Source organism: Dendropsophus ebraccatus, chromosome 8, assembly GCF_027789765.1.
Source record: "Dendropsophus ebraccatus isolate aDenEbr1 chromosome 8, aDenEbr1.pat, whole genome shotgun sequence".
NCBI lineage: Eukaryota > Metazoa > Chordata > Amphibia > Anura > Hylidae > Dendropsophus > Dendropsophus ebraccatus.
Genome location: NC_091461.1, coordinates 57,279,174 through 57,299,717, shown reverse-complemented (window position 1 = coordinate 57,299,717; position 20,544 = coordinate 57,279,174). Strand labels below are relative to the sequence as shown.

General features: G+C 41.2%; 1 protein-coding gene across 3 annotated transcripts in view; it reads right to left on the bottom strand.

The window, feature by feature from the left end:
- The window catches only part of PIK3AP1 (phosphoinositide-3-kinase adaptor protein 1), a 93,935-nt gene that overhangs the window by 50,903 nt on the left and 22,488 nt on the right, over positions 1 to 20,544 (bottom strand). For all 3 annotated transcript variants that reach the window (XM_069980481.1, XM_069980482.1, XM_069980483.1), the window contains exons 2-6: positions 15,465 to 15,872; positions 12,416 to 12,531; positions 11,722 to 11,866; positions 2,360 to 2,502; positions 1,155 to 1,287 (exon numbers count right to left, since the gene is read on the bottom strand). In XM_069980481.1, the coding sequence (XP_069836582.1) occupies positions 1,155 to 1,287; positions 2,360 to 2,502; positions 11,722 to 11,866; positions 12,416 to 12,531; positions 15,465 to 15,872 (945 nt within the window). The remainder of the gene's footprint in view (positions 1 to 1,154; positions 1,288 to 2,359; positions 2,503 to 11,721; positions 11,867 to 12,415; positions 12,532 to 15,464; positions 15,873 to 20,544) is intronic.

Genomic DNA, 20,544 nt, shown 5'->3' with positions numbered 1-20,544 from the left:
CTGCACCAGTTCTATGGAATGCATTACCCAAGACTGTCAGACCTCCAATACCCAAAGCTTCAAACGTGCCCTCAATACACATCTTTTCAAACAGGACTATCAGTTTCCCTAATCTGATCCCCCCCACACACATATACAAGCACTTAGACCTGTAGCATAGTGGCAAGGATTGAGGGTGCCCTCACACCTACCGACTCACAGCGTTAATAACGCTGCAAGTTGGCTAGGTCCTGGCAGATCACTGTCATTACATACACGCAGTGGTCTGAACGACCTCTGCGTGTATGTAAATCTCCCGGCCGCTTAACCCCTTCTGATGCCGCCCGCCTCCCGCTCTGTATACATTACCTGTCCTTGCTGCACGGCTTCCTGCTCTCCCGCCCGGCCAATCAGTGGCTGCGGCAGGGCAACACACTGATTGGCCGGGACTCCGTGGAGCGAGGAGGTATGTATACAGAGTGGAGCGGAAGGTGGTCGGCATGAGAAGGGGTTAAGCGGCCGGCAGATTTACCTACACGCAGCGGTTGTTCAGACCACTGCGTGTATGTAATGACAGTGATCTGCCAGGACCTAGCCGACTTGCAGCGTTATTAACGCTGCGAGTCGGTAGGTGTGAAGGCACCCTGAGGGTAGATTAGTATTGTTTTGTATAATTTATTTAGTCCAGCCTAGCCACACTGAAGCCTAATTTAGACGTTCAGTAACTTTTCAGGTCGGCATATAGGTCCGCTAGTCGTACTCCGTGATCCGTGAATTGCATCTGTATCCGCATCTACATCTGCCAAAATGTTGAACTGGTAAAAAAAAACAAAAAACTACTTTGCTTATATTTGATTTGTGTTTTTACCGGATGTCAACAAAAAATATGGATCCCATAGACTTCTATTGGCTAATCAGTTCCCCAATCACACTATTACTAGGACATGTCCTATTTTTTCACAAAACGGATTGCAAATTCGTGGAAAAGCAGAATGTGTGTGTAGCACAATAGAAATCAATAGGCACTAAGTTGATCAATGATTGGAGATCCACAATCATGGACAACTTTGCTGGACGAGTGAATGAGGCCTTATTACTGGTGGTGTCACAATACCTAGACATTGCATGAATTACATTCACATGATTGACATATAGTTATGTCAGTGTTGACTCACTTGCACTAAAATTCTCTTCTTCTATCTGGTTAATTCCAAAGAGGTGTAGGCCACTGGCAGGAATGTTGCTTTTTAGTGATTCTGTCAACATTTTGTCAAGGGCATCTCTGTCATATGGCATAATTTTGAAAGCCTGTAAAATATATGATAGAAATATTACTCAAACGACCTATTGTTTAAAGGACAAGTGCCATGAAAAACTTTTTCCCAGTAATTGAAGCACATTACAAAGTTATATAACTCTGTAATATGCTTCAATCACCTATCTGTCTCCCTTCCCTATCTTTTCCCCCCTCCACCCCCCACCAGGAAGTGTCCTAACTTACACAGACCTAATGACTGTCGTCACCGTCACCAAGCTCTTCTCTCAGCTCCTTCTCCTGTTACACTAGCCTCCCCCTCCCCTGCCTTGTCAGGTGATTCAGCTTGCTCAGCTCCCATTGGCTGAACAACTGCAAGCCATCACTTGGACTGGGGAGGGGCTGCTGATGACTCATCCTCACAAGAAGGAGCTGCCTGGTGACGGTGACGGCAGTCATTAGGTCTGTGTGAGTTAGGACACTTCCTGGTGGGGGGTGGAGGGGGGAAAAGACAGGGAAGGGAGGCAGATAGGTGATTGAAGCATATTACAGAGTTATATAACTTTGTAATGTGCTTTAATTACTGGGAAAAAGTTTTTCATGGCACTTGTCCTTTAAATAAAAAAATTTAAAATAATTTTTGGTGGAATTTAAAAAAAAAAAATTCCATTCAACTTTCATTCTCAGCACTAGGTCTTAAACTAAGCCAAGCCTTTCTGATCTTTCCATTGTGATAGGAGGAGGCTGCTGTAAAGTGATCTTTACAGAAATACAGTGGCAGGTGACACCAGTAGATAAATAGCATCAGTATAAGATAAAAGCAGCTCCCTGTGGAATAACCTCTTCAGAGGTCACAGAGTATATACAGTAATTTTTCACATTTATCTCAAGGGGATTGATTGGTACTGAGCTAAAAAACCACACCAAAAACTTAGGACAAGAGTGGAGCTGTTTTTGGAAGAAAGCAGACAACAGTTGAACTGTGTAATTTTGGTGAAACCGCTGCAGCACCGCCTCAGTACTGCAAAGAAGCAGCAACATGTGTGAACACAGCCTTATGGTAGTTTAAAAATGACCTCCTACTGACACAATCAATGATTTGGCTTATGTATTGAATTTTCTCACCTGACACATAAATTCAATAGGATTACTTGCACAATCAAGTAAAGTGCTTATTTCTTCCATGTCAGTGAAGTAAGATATCTTGGCTTCGCATAACACTAGATCTCCAGAAAATACTTTCAGAAATACCAATCCAGATGGTAGATCTATGACAACCAACAGTATAGTTATTAAATATCAAGAATAGACATACAGTGATTTAAAATTAATATAAAAACTATAGAGCATTTTATATAGCAAATTACTAGGATACTGACAGTGAACTGGTAAGTGCATGTAATATGGATTCACAGTCTTCTAGAGAGGAAACTAACTAGCTCCAAACTACAGGCATCCGATAGTGCCTAGAATACTGATGAAAAGCATCCCAAACATTTTAATGGGTTATTCAACGATTGTAACCATAGGATAGGTTAAAGGTATCTAACTCCAGCAGTCAGACCCCCACTAATCATGAGAATAGAGGACCCTTGTCTCCCAAAGGATTGGAGCAGTAACCTGCTGGTGACACCAGTCAATAGAGATTTCAATATATGAGGCACATGGCTTAATTTACCCTGTTCCTGTGGAATGATCTCTTGAAAGTTCACAGAGCATGCTCAGAAACCTTTCCTATTTGTGCAAATGGAAAAGCTCCTGCTTCTTGTTGCCTGTGTCCATAGGGCTTGTTGTAAAGCCAATTTCTAAATTATATTACACACAGCTTGGGCAAGATGGCTGCCCCCATAATCCCCATTGAGGGATATTGGATCACATAAATGTACAACAGTTACACAAAAGTGATCTCTATAAATTATGCCAAGGTTGAATCAATGTTATTTCTGAATAAGGCCCGGGCTTCATATTATAAAGTCAGTCATATTTAGAAGAATATAGCATTGCCTAAAATACTACACATGAGAGACAGTACCTGCACTACCTTTTTGGCATGGCTTCTACTGGGACGCAAGCGGGGGCTGGGTTCACACTATGTATATTTCAGGCTGTATTTGGTCCTCATGTCAGGTCCTCATAGCAACCAAAACCAGGAGTGGATTGAAAACCCAGAAAGGATCTGTTCACACAATGTTGAAATTGAGTGGATGGCCGCCATATAACGGTAAATAACTTCCATTATTTCAATATAACAGCCGTTGTTTTAAAATAACAGCAAATATTTGCCATTAAATGACGGCCATCCACTCAATTACAACATTATGTGAACATAGCCTTTCTGTGTTTTCAATCCACTCCTTGTTTTGGTTGCTATACAGCCTCAAACATACAGCCTCAAATATACGTAGTGTGAACCCAGCCTAAGGTTGCATACAAAAAATGCTGAACAGGGTGCTCCTCGTGGATATATAGTCACTCATAAGTAAATATCAAATGTAAAGAAGAAAACTGGAGGTACATGGGTATCGGGCCCGGACGCCAACCACTCGTCAGCACAAGCTATTACAGCTGTTTTTCGCGCATGCACGCTTCCTCGAAAGGCCCTCCTCCCGCAGGTCTCTGGTAAAACACCTTCTCTGACGTGCATGGAAGGAGCGTTACAAAATTTGATTCGTGAACAACTTCAATAATAAAAACTAAAGTTAAAAACATTAGAAAGTATGGTAACACCATGTAATTTACAAGAACATTTGTAATTCTATCTTATCATTTAGACCACTATTTCCTTGGGCTTCATGTGCTAGCCTGTTACTATCCTGTCCTACAGTATTCACTATTCTTTTTATACCTGTAAAACTAATGGTGGTTTTACACAGAGCGATAATTCGCCCAATCGCACGATTAACGATTTTGAATGAACAATTTTTTTTTTTTATAATGATCGGCGTTTAGACGGAACGATACATCGTACGGGATATTTGCTCGTCGCTTGAACGTTCGCTGCATTTACACATACGATTATCGTTCCAATTCGACCGTTATCGTGCAAATTCGAACTACACATTTTTCCGTGTAAAACCACCATAAGACATTTATTGTCTTCATTATGTTGCTCTATAACATGTTTAATTAATCTTGTTGCCATTTTTTTTGTTTTTAATTGAATAGATGTGTTCATAGAATCTAAGGTCAATGGATCTCATTGTTTTGCCGATGTAGAACATTCCACATCTGCATACAGAAATAGCAGTCTAAATGATAAGATAGAATTACAAATGTTCTTGTAAATTACATGGTGTTGCAGCACTTTGTAATGTTTTTAACTTTAGTTTTTATTATTGAAGTTGTTCACAACTCAAATTTTGTAACGCCCCTTCCATGCACGTCAGAGAAGGTATTTTACCTGAGACCTGCGAGAGTAGCACCATCTGATGAAGCGCGCATGCGCGCGAAACAGCTGTGATAGCTTGTGCTGACGAGTGGTTGGCGTTCAGGCCCGATACCTATGTACCTGCTAGAATCTTAAAGTGTCACTGTCGTTAAAATTTTTATTGCAGAAATCAATAATACAGGCAATTTTAAGAAACTTTGTAATTGGTTTTATTAACAGAAAAATGTATTTTTATCATGAAAAAGCAGTTTGAAGCTCTCCCTCTGTCTTTATGGTTTTCCTATAGAGAGAGAGAAAGTAGAGGCAGCAAAACAGGACAACAAAGAGTTAATTTACATTCACATTACAGGCTCTCTCCTCTGCAGTCACCACTGACCTCTCTGACCTCTGAATAGGGCTCTGAATAGCACCCCCGCTGTGTAATCCTTTGTTCTCGGCTCTCTGCTGCCCTTCCTCGCTCCTTCCTCCTCCCCCTCCCCTCTTCATAGAACAGACAGATTCGACTGATGAAAAAACAGTCAAGATTTCCTGATTCTGAGCAGTGGGTGACAAAGGAGAGGAGGGGGGGGGGGGCTGGGAAAAGGCTTTTTACATGCAGATAATGGCATATTTTCCTAATAAACTCAGTTTAAACAAAGTTTCTTAAAATCGCCTGGACTATTGATTTCTGCAAAAAAAAAAATTAACGACAGTGACTCTTTAACCCCTTAAGGACGGAGCCAATTTTCGTTTTTGTGTTTTCGTTTTTCCTCTTTGTGTTTAAAAGGCCATAGCACTTGCATTTTTCCACCTAGAGACCCACATGAGCCCTTATTTTTTTCGTCACTAATTGTATTTTGCAATGACAGGCTGAATTTTTGCATAAAGTACACTGCGAAACCAGGATGAACAAAAAAACGTATTTTTTTTAATTTGTTTTTTTGTTTTGTTTTTACGCCATTCGCCCTGGGGTAAAACTGATTTGTTATGCATGTTCCTTAAGTCGTTATGATTACAAAGATATATAACATGTATAACTTTTATTGTATCTGATGGCCTGTAAAAAATTCAAACCATTGTTAACAAATATATGTTCCTTAAATTTGCTCCATTCCCACACTTATAACGCTTTTATCCTTTGGTCTATGGGGCTGTGTGAGGTGTCATTTTTTGCGCCATGATGTGTTCTTTCTATCGGCACCTTGATTGCGCATATGCGAGTTTTTGATCACTTTTTATAAAAAAGATTCTGGATTTGATGCGACCAAAAATTTTGCACTTTGGGATTTTTTTGCGCTTACGCCATTTACCGTGCGAGATCAGGAATGTGATTAATTAATAGTTTGGGCGATTATGTACGTGGCGATACCAAACATGTTTATTTACTTTTATTTAAAACATGGGAAAAGGGGGGGTGATTCAGACTTTTATTAGGGGAGGGGGCTTTTTACTAATAACAACACTTTGGGGGACTTCTAGTATAAGTGCATTGATCAATGAGATTGGCACTCAGATGCTCTCGGCTGCTGCAGCCGAAAGCAACCGAGTGCCAAGCTGGGATCAGCACCATTTTGGAGCTGACACCTGGATGTGTGGATCCACCCCAGTAGACACCAGGGAAGTGCTGGATCCGGTAATCGGATGCAGCTGTCATCTTTGACAGCTGCATCTGATTACTGTTTTAGCGGGCACGGCGATCGGACCGTGCCCGCTAATACACGCGGCACCTGGGACCGCGGCGGTTCAGATCGGGGTTGCCGCGCAGCCCCGCTCTGAACACCTCTAGGGGACATCCCTAAGAGGTTAAAGATTTTCGTATGGAATAAAGCTTGCATGAAAATACCGTGAGTGCCCTCCAGTTTTCTTCTTTACATTGAGCATTGCCTAAAATATGTACATGTAGCAAAGACGATTCTATTCATCATTTTGCTACCAACATCTATTTTATGTACTGGAAAAATAGCTATTTCAGATTGAAGCTAAAGTGATCCCAAACTTGTTTTACCACATTGTTTAGTATTAATAAAAATGTGTAGCTGCCAAGTTACAAAGAATTCAACCAAATTCCCTTGCATTTGTATTTTCTGAAGTCTATAAACATGCAAACTACATCGGCTTGGGTAGAAATTTACTACCACAGTTTCCTCTTCCTGTCTATACTGCAGACAAGCAGTCTTATAATATAATTTTTCTCAGGGGCTTCTATGAAAATGTTCCCTTCCAATGTTAATTTTCAGTATGCAGCACACACCACAATTTTTCTCATGCAATATAATGTTGGCATTATTAAGAAATATCATTAATTATTCACCAATTTACTATGTACAGTATCAAAGAAAAAAGAGCTATTACACTTTGCCTGCTTATAATGGGATTTAAAAAATTGTCTTTTATTATAAATATTTTTATCATATATTTTGTTACCATGTGCTTCTACAGTTAGATAGGACTCTACTCAATGCACTACTGTTGAACTGGATTCCAAAAAAAGTTTGGTAGTAAGACAGTTTAAGGCTATGTTCCCACTTTGGGAACATGTTAGGCAAAGGCGGCCAACTTGTTATATAGACAGCCCCTAATATTGATCATGATCTTTATTAGTGGCCATCTATATAACAACATGACTACTAGGGATGGTCCGAAACTGCCAAAGTTCAGGTTTGTATGAACCCGAACGCTCGGCATCAGATGCCCGCTGTCTGCCCGCTCCGTGCAGCCTATGGCTATGGCTGTATCCCAGTTTTCCAGGCGGTCCTCCCGCTGTATCCACCCTCTCCACGGAGAGGGCAGACAGCGGGAATCATTGCCAAGAGTTCGGGTTCGTACGAACCTGAACCGAATTTGGTTCGGACCATCCCTAATGGCTACCTTTGCCCGATATATTTTCAAAGTGGAAACATAGCCTATGGTAATAGTCTTATAACCATACTTTCTTTCTTTAATCCAGTTCAACAGTGGTGCATTGAGTCCCGATGCCTGAAGTGAAAAATAATTTCCACCACTCCAAAGCGACTATGTATCCACCAACCTATACCACCAAATCGCTAGTACCATCCGTTTCATGAGAGTAAATCCTTACTGGTCGTGTCTTTTAAAATGCGCCTGGTGCCATGGTTAGAGAAAAAAATAATCTTTTAATCTGTAGCAAGCAAGTTAAACGGGTGTGACCTGGAGTGTCTTTGCCCTAGGTCTGCAACACCTCTCCTTTCTTCCTCCCCACCCTCCTTATCATTAGGAATGCCGCCAGGCAGGATTTCTATCCATCACTTACCTAAACTGCACCTGTGTCGCTACAGCACAGGTGCAGTTTCGACAAGTAATGAATAGGAGAAATCCTGCCTAATGATAAGGAGGGTGGGGAGGAAGAAAGGAGAGGTGTCGCAGACCTGGGGAAAAGACACTGTAGGCCAAAACCAGTTTGACATGCCTGCTTGTTCACAGTATCGTGGATCATTGGTAAGTTTTGACCAGAAAACCCCTTTAAAGAGAACCTATCACCTAAAAATCACTGTCCCTATTATTAAAGGTCCTCTCTCCCTAAGTCTATTCCTGAAGATACAGACTGCCTTTGCAGTCTGTATCTTATTCTTTACCTAATCCTCTTCTTCGGTGTAGTAATGCCGGGGCGCCGCCATCTTGATGACGTCACGCTGGAACGCACGTGCGTTCCAGCGGTGCGTTCCAGCGTGACATCGTCAAGATGGCGGCGGCCGGCATTACTGCACCGGAACAAAGGAGTAGGTAAAGTATAAGATACAGACTGCAAATGCAGTCTGTATCTTTATGAAGTCTATTTATGAAGATACAGACTGCATTTGCAGGCTGTATCTTATACTTTACCTAATCCACTTGTTCCGGTGGAGCAAGGCCGGTGCTGCCATCTTGATGACGTCACTTTGCGTTCCACCGCTGGAACGCAAGTGACGTATTCAAGATGGCGGAGGCTGGCCTTGCTGTACCGAACAAGAGGATGAGGTAAAGTATAAGATACTGCAAAGGCAGTCTGTATCTTCATTTTATCTATTTATGAAGATACAGACTGCCTTTGCAGTCTGTATCTTATACTTTACCCAATCCTCTTGTCCGCTGCCGGCCTCCGCCATCTTAATTTAGTCACTTGCGTTCCAGCGGTGGAATGCAAAGTGACGTCATCAATATGGCGGCGCCCCCGGCATTGCTGCCACTCTGCATGACGGGAGCTTCCTGTCTCGCGCCGGCTCTTTTGAAAAGAGTCGGCGCGAGACAGGAAAGTAAAGTGTGTATATCTCAAAAACACAGCTATAAAAATAATTAAGTGTATTTGCGAATATTAATAAAATTTACATTTACAGCTAATTAGCAAAAAAAAAATTTTTTTAATTTCGGCCATGATTGGTTCTCTTTAAGGCTGGGTTCACACACAGTATATTTCAGGCAGTATTTGGTCCTCATGTTAAATCCTCATAGCACCCAAAACCAGGAGTGGATTGAAAACACAGAAAGGATCTGTTCACATAATGTTGTAATTGAGTGGATGGCCGCCATTTAATGGCAAATATTTGCTGTTATTTTAAAACAATGGCTGTTATATTGAAATAATGGCCGTTATTTACCGTTATATGGCGGCCATCCACTCAATTTCAACATTGTGTGAACAGATCCTTTCTGTGTTTTTAATCCACTCCTGGTTTTGCTTGCCATGAGGATCTGACATGAGGACCAAATACTGCCTGAAACATACTGTGTGTGAACCCAGCCTAAATCTACGCTCTTTTTTAAAACTGAAATGTTTTCAGAGTCACTAGTCACAGGCAGCATGATCTTTGTGACAGGTTCCCTTTAAGAGCAGGTGGGTATATACAGTATTTGTAAATGTGCAACTATGTGTATAGAGAGAGAGAATGTATATGTATAGAGATACAGGGGGACATATACCATTGTTTTCTCCCTGGCGTATGCCCCTACTCCCTGACATATGCGATCGGTATCCTTTGCTCGCCGGATGGGTGGGCAGGGGGGAGGGGGTGCAGCCAGCTTTACTAAGTGGCGTGAGGAGTCATAATGAAAGTCTGTGAGCCCGACTCAATTTACTCTATTCAGTGGCGAGCGGACCATGCAGAAGTGCGATCTTCTGGCTCGCTCTCACGATTGGTCTGGGTCTAAACACTTAGACCCGGACCGAATAAAACTTTTTACATGTCTCTCTGACATGTCAAAGGTTTTTTATAATGACAGGTAGACTTTAGCTATGTTAGTTGAGATAGGAATAGCCCTTTAACAATGAGTTAGTAAACTTATAAGTCCCATGTACTTGTAAACTTATAAGGCCCATGTACAAGTATCCTGCTAGATCAGCATGTGTGTTTATTCATTATGCTTCTATAAAATGCAGGTCACTGTTAGAAAAATAAAAAGTGTTAAAGGGAATCTGTCAGCTCCTGGGCCCTACCTGAGGTGCTAACAGTGTGCTGTAGCTGGCAGCCCCCAGTAAGCATGGTGCCTTTTTGGTAATTTTCCGTGCAGCAGATTATGTACAATCTTATGTTTCCTACTGTACTAAAGAGTCACAGAGCAGTTGTTCGTGCCACACTCTGGCATGCCTCCTTCTCCCTCTTCATGAATAATCAATGCTGCCCGGCCTCCTGCTCGCTTAGCTGTTAAATTACAGATCAGTCCTCTGTAGGCAGTTTATGTCTGAAAGAAACACTAAGGTATAATTGAATCCCTTCTCCCTAATGTGTTGGAGCTGTAGTCAAGGGGTATCTCACATGTCTAGAGACCTGCCAGCAGTTCATTCTCTGGTTCGAATTCCCTGATGGAAATTAAATAGAGATCTTTTTTTTCCCCTTCTCATTACTGTATCATTTTTAAGGCTATGTTCACACACAGTATTTTTACTCAGTATTTTGCAACCGAAACCAGAAGTGGATTGAGAACACAGAAAGGCTATGTTCTCACACTGTTGAAATTGAGCGGATGGCCGCCATTTAATGGCAAATATTGGACGTTGTTTTAAAATAACAGTAATTATTTGCTATTAAATGGCAGCCATCCACTCAGTTTCAACAGTGTGTGAACATAGCATTTCTGTGTTTTCAATCCACTTCTGGTTTTGGTTGCAAAATACTGACCAAAATACTGAGCAAAAATACTGTGTGTGAACATAGCCTTAAAAATTATATAATAATAAGAAAGAAAAAAAGACCTATTTAATTTCCATCAGGGGAGTTGAACCAGAGAATGAACTGCTGGCAGACATAACCTGTCTACAGAGGACTGATCTGCAATCTGACATCTGAGCGAGCAGGAGTCCGGGCAACATTGATTATTCATGGACAGGGAGGAGGATGCATGCCAGAGTGTGGCACGAACAACTGCTCTGTGACTCTTTAGTACAATAGGAGACATAAGATTGTACATAATCCGCTGCACGGAAAATTACCAAAAAAGCACCATGCTCACTGTGGGGCAGCCAGCTACAGCGCACTGTCAGCACCGCAGGTAGGGCCCAGGAGCTGACAGATTCCCTTTAAGGATTTGGAGCAAGGAATTAGACTGTTTAGAACATTCCTGGGTATTCCTATGTTCCACAGCTCTTTATACTTGCCCACTGATTAGGCTGGGTTCACACTGAGTTTTTCCTATCCGTTTGACATATATCTTTTATGGAAAAAATGGATGCAATTGTGTGTCATCCGTTTGTACTTCCATTATTTAAAAAAACAGATCGAAACGGATGCCTTTTTTTTCTACATTCACAAAAATAGTGTTGACTACTTTTTTCTGTCCGTTAAAAGTAACCAATTAAAAACGGATACGTTAAACGGATAGGAAAAATGCCGTGTGAACCCAGCCTTAACTGTAAGGCTATGTTCATACCACGTAAAACTACGGCTGGGCCCCGCCGTTTCGTGACCCAGCCGGGGTCACGGAACGGCCGGGTGTTTACGTAATGTGAACATAGTCTAAACTTGTAAACTCACAGGCTCTAAGTTGCATGATGCCAGAATATGGCAGCCAATTAGCACATGTTTGCCAACAAACCTGTGCACTGATTGGCTGCTGCATTCTCTCCACGTGTGGTTGAGAACCTACGCCACCTGTATTTGTGTTGCGTATTTAAGCGTAAAATAAGTCTTACCTGGAGCATCTATTGATAACATGTATTCATTTTCCAGAGTTGCAGGTAAACGTATAGAAGGACCATTCATAGGGCTAAAATAAACTTCATTTTTAATTCGACTGTCCAGTTTGCACTTAAAAATTAGGTATATTGCTGTCTTTACCTGTAAAACACAATAATCAAGATCACTGAGGAAAAGGATATGTGGCTTATAAAGAGATGTATTGTTTTATTGTTTGTTCTTTTTAGCATAAAGGTCTATTTAGCATAAAGGTCTATTTAGCATAAAGGTCTTATTACAGGGAAAGATTATGTACCAAATCAGGCAGATATCTCAGAGCCAGCGATCAGCCAACAAACAAGCAAATATTCGCTTATTGGCTAATCACTGTCTTTCAGCATGTTAAAAGATAATCTTCCACTAGCCGCACATCTCTCCATTCATGGCTAGCAGGTTATTAAAAACATAATGTCAATAAAAATCTACCAACAAACAATCTGGAATAACCTACTGTGATCAAGGCTCAAAGCGGGCCAAAACGCGCCTAGCATTTTTCTGCGTTATTTGTATGTATTTGTATTTGTATTTTATGGAATTAACACAATAAATACCGGATTATATTGGACTGCTGGAATACGTTTCTTTTATTCAATCTGGAATAACCTACAATATTTTATACTAAATATGAAAAAAAAAAAAAGTCGCACAAACCCCACAACGTATCCGATCCGGCTGTATGGTCAATAGATTTCCAGTAACCGCTGGTACAGACAAATGTTCTTTGTCGCTTTCAGCATCCGTGTCACTGACAGAGCCACATCCAGAATCTGTAAGGAATTCATGCCAAGAGATGAAAAAGATAAGCACTTATAGGTTATCTGACCATTGTAAGCATGATACCACACTCACAGGAAGGAAAAACAGATGAGGCCTGTAGGCAAAGTAACCCTCACCAAATAATTAAAGTGTCCTTCTTTCTTGTACACAGTTGTAGGGAAGCCTTGAGAATATTTTTGGCTGGTGGGCCAATATTAGCAGTATAATTATTAACACAGGCATTGCAAAATGTCACTTATGGCCATTGTAAGAATTGTGTTAGCAGTGATCATATGATTATTAGTACCATAGTTTACACAATAGCTAAATCATACTTTCTTACAGACTTCTCAAGTCCCGAGATTCAACTTTTTCAAGGTCATCATGCCCAATCCATTTGTAAACACTATAACAAATATCTAAAAATCACATTTTATAATGTGATTGCTATAGTGGCATATTAGTAAAGCTCTTATGGGTAGCCCTGTGGATTTCATATCCCAATGTCAGGGATTCTGAACCACAGGGACATAAACTTCTTTCTACAGTGTCTTCTATCATCTTGTTTACCTTCTCAATAAACAGACTGTTGAGATAACTGTTGGCTGAACGAGCTCAGCACCTTTTTATGAGTATGGGCAGTTTACAAAGTCTTTAGCTTAAAGTGTTACTGTCGTTATAACTATAACCTTTATAGTTTTAGAACCACATATGCTCCCATCCAGACTTCTTTTTCAGGGAAAGACCTGCATGGTTCAGCAAGACTAAATACCAATGCTAAATACCATACTCATCTATTACAACAAACAATAGCATTGCTTCACAGAAGAAGAGTCTGGGTGCTGAACTGGCTGTCCTGCAATCTAGACTAATAGAAAACATTTGGTGCATTGTAAAATGAAACTCTGACAAAGAAGACCCAGGACCATTGAGCAGCTAAAATTGTCAGACGAGATTGAGACAACAATCCTCTCCCACAACTGCTGGACTCCACACGTCAAGGACAGAGTGTTATATAAAGTGTACCTGTCATTATATAAAAAAAAAATTATCGATCCAGGCCTGAGTGTTCAGGCCCATACTAATCGTGAGAACAAGCCAGGAGAAGATGGCACTAAACGCGATCCTCTCCTGGCTCTGTATCACGTGATGAATGGGGCTCCAAATGTAAGTCTATGGGGTCTGATTCTTTTTACTGACACAAGGGGAGAGGTCCTCTCCTCGCTGGTTCTCATGATCGGTAAGGGTCTGAACAATCAGATCCAGACCAATCAAAAGTGATGTGACATCATCAACATCTAGGCCCCAACGCCTTCACAGCCATTGGAATGAGTCAACCCAATCCAAAGGTTGTGGAGGGGTGGGGCCTAGACGCTGATGATGTAACAGAGGGGCGGGGCAATACCTGATGTGAGGCACTGTTCACCAACAATAACATGCACTTTTAAGGTGAAAGACCATCAAGAAATCCTTTATACATTAAGATATGAAATGTCCAGAGTGTAAGCTTAAAAATGGTGCTGAGTAAGGATGGTCCGAACCTGATGAGGTGCTGAGAACTAATTTATGGATGGGGGTGACAATATCTATGTTTAATGTTTAACATCTAATATCGGTTCTATGTTCTGTTGTGAATAAAATATGGGTCTATAAGATGTGTAAATCATTGTATTGTGTTTTTATTACCATTTTACACATTTCCCCAAATTCCTGAAATTGGGGTTGTACATTTGAAAAGAGAGACAATGTAATGTAGGTCATGGATGTTTACACGCATGATTAAGTGCTAGTTGAAAAGTACATTTCAAAAGTCCAAGTTCAAAAGAATGTTTACACAAAAGATACAGGAAATAGGGACACAAAAAGAAAATAACACTGCTCATAGCAATGTAGTGAATGTACTAGGAGGGCGCAGTATCTTATATGGGGGGAGTGTTATTGGTTTCTAAGAAACATGAAGTCCTGTAAGACAAACTGGGGGTGCGGCTAATGTGACCAGTAGATGCTTGTAGCATCTAAAGGATGAGCTTAACATTACATTGACAATGTGTAAGGGGGTAGTTCAGAATGTAATGACTAAACACAGAAGTGCAACAGGGGTGCAATAACATAGCAAGTACACTGTCAGAATAAGAAAGCATATACTGTCAGCAGCGGATATGCAAAGATTGTGAGAGTTGCTAGGGCAATCACAGGATGTTAATTGTATTTGACCTCATAAGACTAAAGAAGGCTGCTTAAGGTATTCACATAGACCCGGAATACAGGTAGTCTTAAAAGATCAATGTATTGGTCACTATTAGATATTTTAGGAGAAGGAAGAAAAGAGGAGCATGAAAAAAACAACAAATAAACGAAACAGTATAGGGAAAAGCTATCCACTATCCTACCCCCTTTTGACGTGGCCAGCATCTTTCCTAGAAGTTTAGCTGACCACAGACATCTACTGCTACAACACTAAGGCCCTATTACACCAAGAGATTATCTGACAGATTTTTTAAAGCCAAAGCCAGGAATGGATTTGAAAAGAGGAGAAATCTCAGTCTTTCCTTTATGACGGGTTCTCTGTTTATAGTCTATTCCTGGTTTTGGCTCAAAAATCTGTCAGATAATCTGTTGGTGTAATAGGGCCATGAGGAAGACAGAAGGCTGAGAAGAAACCCTACAGTATTTACATCATGTTTTTGGACAAATCTTGAACTATACATTGGCAATTGGTCAAACGGAATGCCAACATATAGTCTGATGTGCCATTCGCTTTAAAAGATGAAACATATTCTAATTGTGAGCATGGGAAATTGATTGAACATAGGTACAAGCATACTGTCTCATTGCCCTGAAACAAGATGGCAATTGGGCAGTCTATGGGGGAATTCATCAATGCTTTCACCAGAAACATAAGACCATTTGCTATTATCCACATATAAAATAGAATGCCACATACCTTCTGAAATGGTCTCCATAACAGTGCTAATATATAGGTCGGAATCATCTTCGGAGGAGAGTATCTTCCATTTTGGCCAGTCTTCAAATAAAAAGGTAAAATCTTCATTGTCCATGACCATACAGAACAGCACAATCACTTTCTTTGGTGACTTTAAAACTTTCCTTAAGCTTTCCAAAACCTCTGGATTGTTAAATGTTTTCTCCAAATCTTCAGAGAGAATAATAAGAATACATCTACAAGTCTGAAATGCCTTCATGCTTTTCTTTGTTAAAGGGCTATCCTCATGGAGTTCATAAGATTCGATAGCAAGATGTTGGACTTGATGGTTTGTGGCAAAGAGGCGAAAAAAATATTCACACCATGGACATGCATCATGCCCATGAAGTATTAGCAGGTCACAGATCCCTGTAGAATAACAAGAGAAATTGTTTATATAGGTAGTGCTAGAAGCTGTACATTGACAATTGTTTATCGGAGTGTGTAAAGATATGGAAACCAATTCCAAAATTGCTACACTATGTAGGACATACAGCAGCTGATAAATACTGGATGTCCTGTAGAAAGTGGTGTATCCTCTCCAGTCTGGCACAGTGCTCTCTGCTGCCACCTCTGTCAGTGACAAGAACAGTCCAGAGCAGCAGCAAATCCCCATAGAAAACCTCTCTTGCTCTCCAGACTGGAAAGAATACCACTTTCTGCAGGACATACAGCAGCTGATAGGTACTGGAAGAATTAAGATTTTTTAATAGAAGTCAATTACAAAACCCTGGCACTTTTTGGCACCAGTTGATTTGCTGAACTATCCCTTGAACAGCTGATGAAGATTGTTCTTATTGTATAATGGCAATACTATCTATGATTGACTTTTCAAGAATAACTTTCAGTCGGTGGGGGTCCAAGCACTGGGATCCCCACAATCACAAGAACAGGTGATGAAGCAGGAGCTGAGCATTCTCAGTGGGGTGTCAGTAGTTAAACCTCCATTGCCCTATCCTCTTGTCTCAGCAAGGATGGCTCAGTGGTTACCATTGTTTTTCTGCAGCGCTGGGGTTGTGGGCAACTTCTGTATGTAATTGGTATGTTCTTCCTGTGTTTGTGTGGGTTTCTTCAGGGTATTATAGTTTCCTACCACACTCCAAAAACATACTGATAGGTTAATATAGAATTTAAATTATATAAGTCTCAATGAGGACATGGACCAATGGAAATTATGACATTTGTTGTAAAGTGCCACAGAATATGCCAATGCAATACAAATAAAGAAAATGTTTATGATGACAATGATTACATTACAATGATTATGGTTACATAGCAACAGACACTGTTAAACTGATGGCCGCCGGGGCAGCATTCAGGACGTTCCTGCAGCCGATACCTCTATTCTTTTTTAACAATTGATTTGCAGGGACTGTTGGATGTGCCCCCAATCAATTAACCATTCACCACAATGTAAAGTGCGGCCACCGTCCGACTTTATATTGTGTGAACAGCTATTATTTCCTGATGTTGTTCATTGAACAGCGTCCTTAAAGGGGTTATCCAGCGCTACAAAAACATGCCCACTTTCCCCCACTGTTGTCCCCAGTTTGGGTGGGGTTTTAAACTCAATTCCATTGAAGCAAATGGAGCTTAATTGCAAACCGCACCTGAACTGGAGACAAAAGTAGGGGGAAAACGGCCATGTTTTTGTAGTGCTGGATAACCCCTTTAAATATTAGGCATGTACATTATTATAACGCCCTTTTTAAAGATTGGACGTTAAAATAACGCTGTGTGAACACTTTAATGCAATGCCACCCCTGCAGTAAAGAACAGATGCTCATTCCATTGCAATCAGCGTCCGTTCTTTACAGAAAAATAATGTTGTGTGAGCCTTATTTGCAAAAGGAGGTACTTTAAGTCACAAGAGCCCACTCCAAACAAAAAAACTGAAACCGAAACAAATAAACACTTTCTTGTTAGAAACATTAAGAATAAGTACAATCTAAAGAAAAACACACCAAGTGCTTACTTTCAATATGTGGTGTAGGCAAAAGTCGACATCTATAATATAATAGCTTCTTCCAAAAGGCACTGGTGTTTGAAGAAGGCCACATCATTGGGTCAAAAAGCTTAGAATACACCATAAGGCTGGGTTCACACTACGTATATTTCAGTCAGTATTGTGGTCCTCATATTGCAACCAAAACCAGGAGTGGATTAAAAACACAGAAAGGATCTGTTCACACAATGTTGAAATTGAGTGGATCGCCGCCATATAACAGTAAAAAACTGCCATTATTTCAATATAAGAGCAGTTGTTCTAAAATAACAGCAAATATTTGCCATTAAATGGCGGCTATCCACTCAATTTTAACATTGTGTGAACAGATCCTTTCTGTGTTTTTAATCCACTCCTGGTTTTGGTTGCAATACTGACTGAGATATACGTAGTGTGAACGCAGCCCCATTATGTAATGCCTCCTAAATGCCGATATGCCTGTTATCTCCACTTGTAGCAAAGGACAGTTTAATGTTGTGCATCCAAATGGTTGGACAGTAAAAGGTGCACAAAGGCAAACCTCTGCATCGGTCGATTGTTAGATCCATTTTGTACTGCAAGTGAAATCAGACATCACATACCAAGCATAGAATGTTAAACAGTTTCTACAGAAACCATCAGAAGGCACTTGTGCTACAAGCCAACCCTGGGCTACAAGCCAAACATCCAGCTACAGGCTCTCCACTGACCACTGTTCTCAAAGGCTATGAAGGTGCAGAGCAAGAGGGCAAATCATGTAAATCATGTGGGCAACAGCATAAAGAGGCCTTCACAAGGAAACATTACACGGTCCTGCTCCCAAGATTATGGTGTGGGGTGGCATAATATAAGGTAGATTAGACCCATCCAGTCTTCATTCCAGGTACACTAACAGTGTTACATTGTTATGGTCATGGAACTAGTGGTACAGTCCTTTCTTCAAAGTGTTTCAGGAGCAATCTTTAAACACCACAATGCCAGGCCAGATCTTACTGATGCAGCCTGAGAGGCCAAAACACGTTACCATGGCTAACAGCATCTCTGGACTTATCTGCCATCCAGCAGACAACAAGTGCAAAACATTCTTCAGGCAACTATTAATAAATGAATGTTTTAGAAAAAAAAAAACATCTTCTCTAAATCCAACACTATACAGTGATCCCTCAACTTAAAATGGCCTCAAGATACAGTATTTTCAACATACAATGTTCCTTTCTGCACCATCATAATTTGAGACCAGAATCAACATACAATGCTACAAACAGTCCAGATCTGCGGAACATGTTAAAAAAAAAAAGCTGATTGATCAAAGAAAGTGGCCATTTTACTGGTAAAATCCCAGTATTAGTGAAGTGCATGCACTGGTTGGCTGTCTGGTAACTCCTCTCTACAGTATAGTGTGATACTACATCTCCTGTACTGCTGTGTGTGTCTAGTATCTCCTCTATACAGTACAGTGTGATACTACATGTCCTGTGCTGCTGTGTGTGTCTAGTATCTCCTCTCTACAGTACAGTGCTAAGGCTATGTTCACACTACGTAAGTTTACGGCCGTAGCGCGTTCCGTGAATAAGCGGCCGGAGACTTACGTAGTTTGCGTATAATGGAAAGTATACGAAGTACGGCTGCGCAGTTCACACTACGTACGAACTTACGCCCGGATCGTACGCGCCGGCGTAAAAAATGAACCAGACCATTGTTTGCGGACGAGAATGCCGTAACTTACGCCCGTAGCGTTACATGCGGTCCCGTACGTAGTGGTGATTTCTTCATTTTTGCAGCTTTTTGTGCCGATCCAAAAGGTTCTGTGGGGTGTCCGGGGCTAGGCGAAGATTTCCAAGTAAAAGACCGCTGTCAGATCGCTACGTAGGGCGCTCGGGAAGCGTAAGTAGACTTCGGGCGTAAGTTTGCGCTCTGTACGTAGCCGGCCGCAAGTAGCGTAAATCCCCGGCCGGAGTTTACCGCGTAAATGTCCGGCTGCGAAAATATGCGGCCGGACATATACGCAGTGTGACCCTGTGACCCTGTGTGACCTGTACAGGACCTGAAAAAGCTTCTGTCTTCTACATAGAAAGTAATCTACAGCTTCCAGTATCTTTCTGACTGTTGTATGTAAGGAATTGCTTTATCCATATTAGTTAGCTGCCTATTTTCCTTTAAATTTTCTTTTTTTTCTCATTTTCTGGGATTTAGAACCAATTACCAGTTTTCCATAGAGTTTTGGTCTCAACATACAATGGTTTCAACATACAATGATCGTCCTGCAATGAATTAATATTGTATGTTGAGGGACCACTGTACCTTTTACATAAGGGTGATTGAACTGATTTTCTAACTTTAAGATTGATAAGACTTTACCATTTGCCAACTGTGGATAAAACAGTTCAGCTTTGAATGTTAGTTGCAAACTTAATATGGTACACGTGTGGTTTTTTACTCTGCCTATAATTCTTATCTCACCAGACGTTGCTCATACAGAAAAGCTTACCTGTTTGGCTATGTTCACACAACGTTCTTTTTTAGTAAAGAACGGACGCTGATTGCAGTTGCCTCAGGGTCCATTCTTTACTGCACGGGCGGCATTGCATTGAAGTCAATGCAATGCCGCCCGCTGTGTTCATACATCTTTATCCTAATGCCCGATCTTTAGAACGGGCGTTAGAATAATGTGCCTGTCAATTATCAACAAACATCAGCTGTTCACACAATGCAATGTGCAATGTCCACATTGCATTGGAGTGAATGGCTTATTGATTTGCAGGCACAGTCGCACTCATGCTTTTACGCCCTGCTCCAGGGCTGTAACTCCAGCGTAAATCGCCACCTTCCGCACACCCAGACACCAGACACCCACTTGGCCACGAACACTGTCTGTTCGCTGGCCAACAGAAACACGAAACTTCGCTGAGTCTGGACCCACCAGTCACTGTCATACACGTGACCCATCGACCGCTGCCAGACACACATCCATGAAGCACGCACACGGAAGTTTGCTATGTTGGGACCCTCCAGCTGTTGTCATACACGTGACCCACCAGCCGCTGCCAGACACCCAAA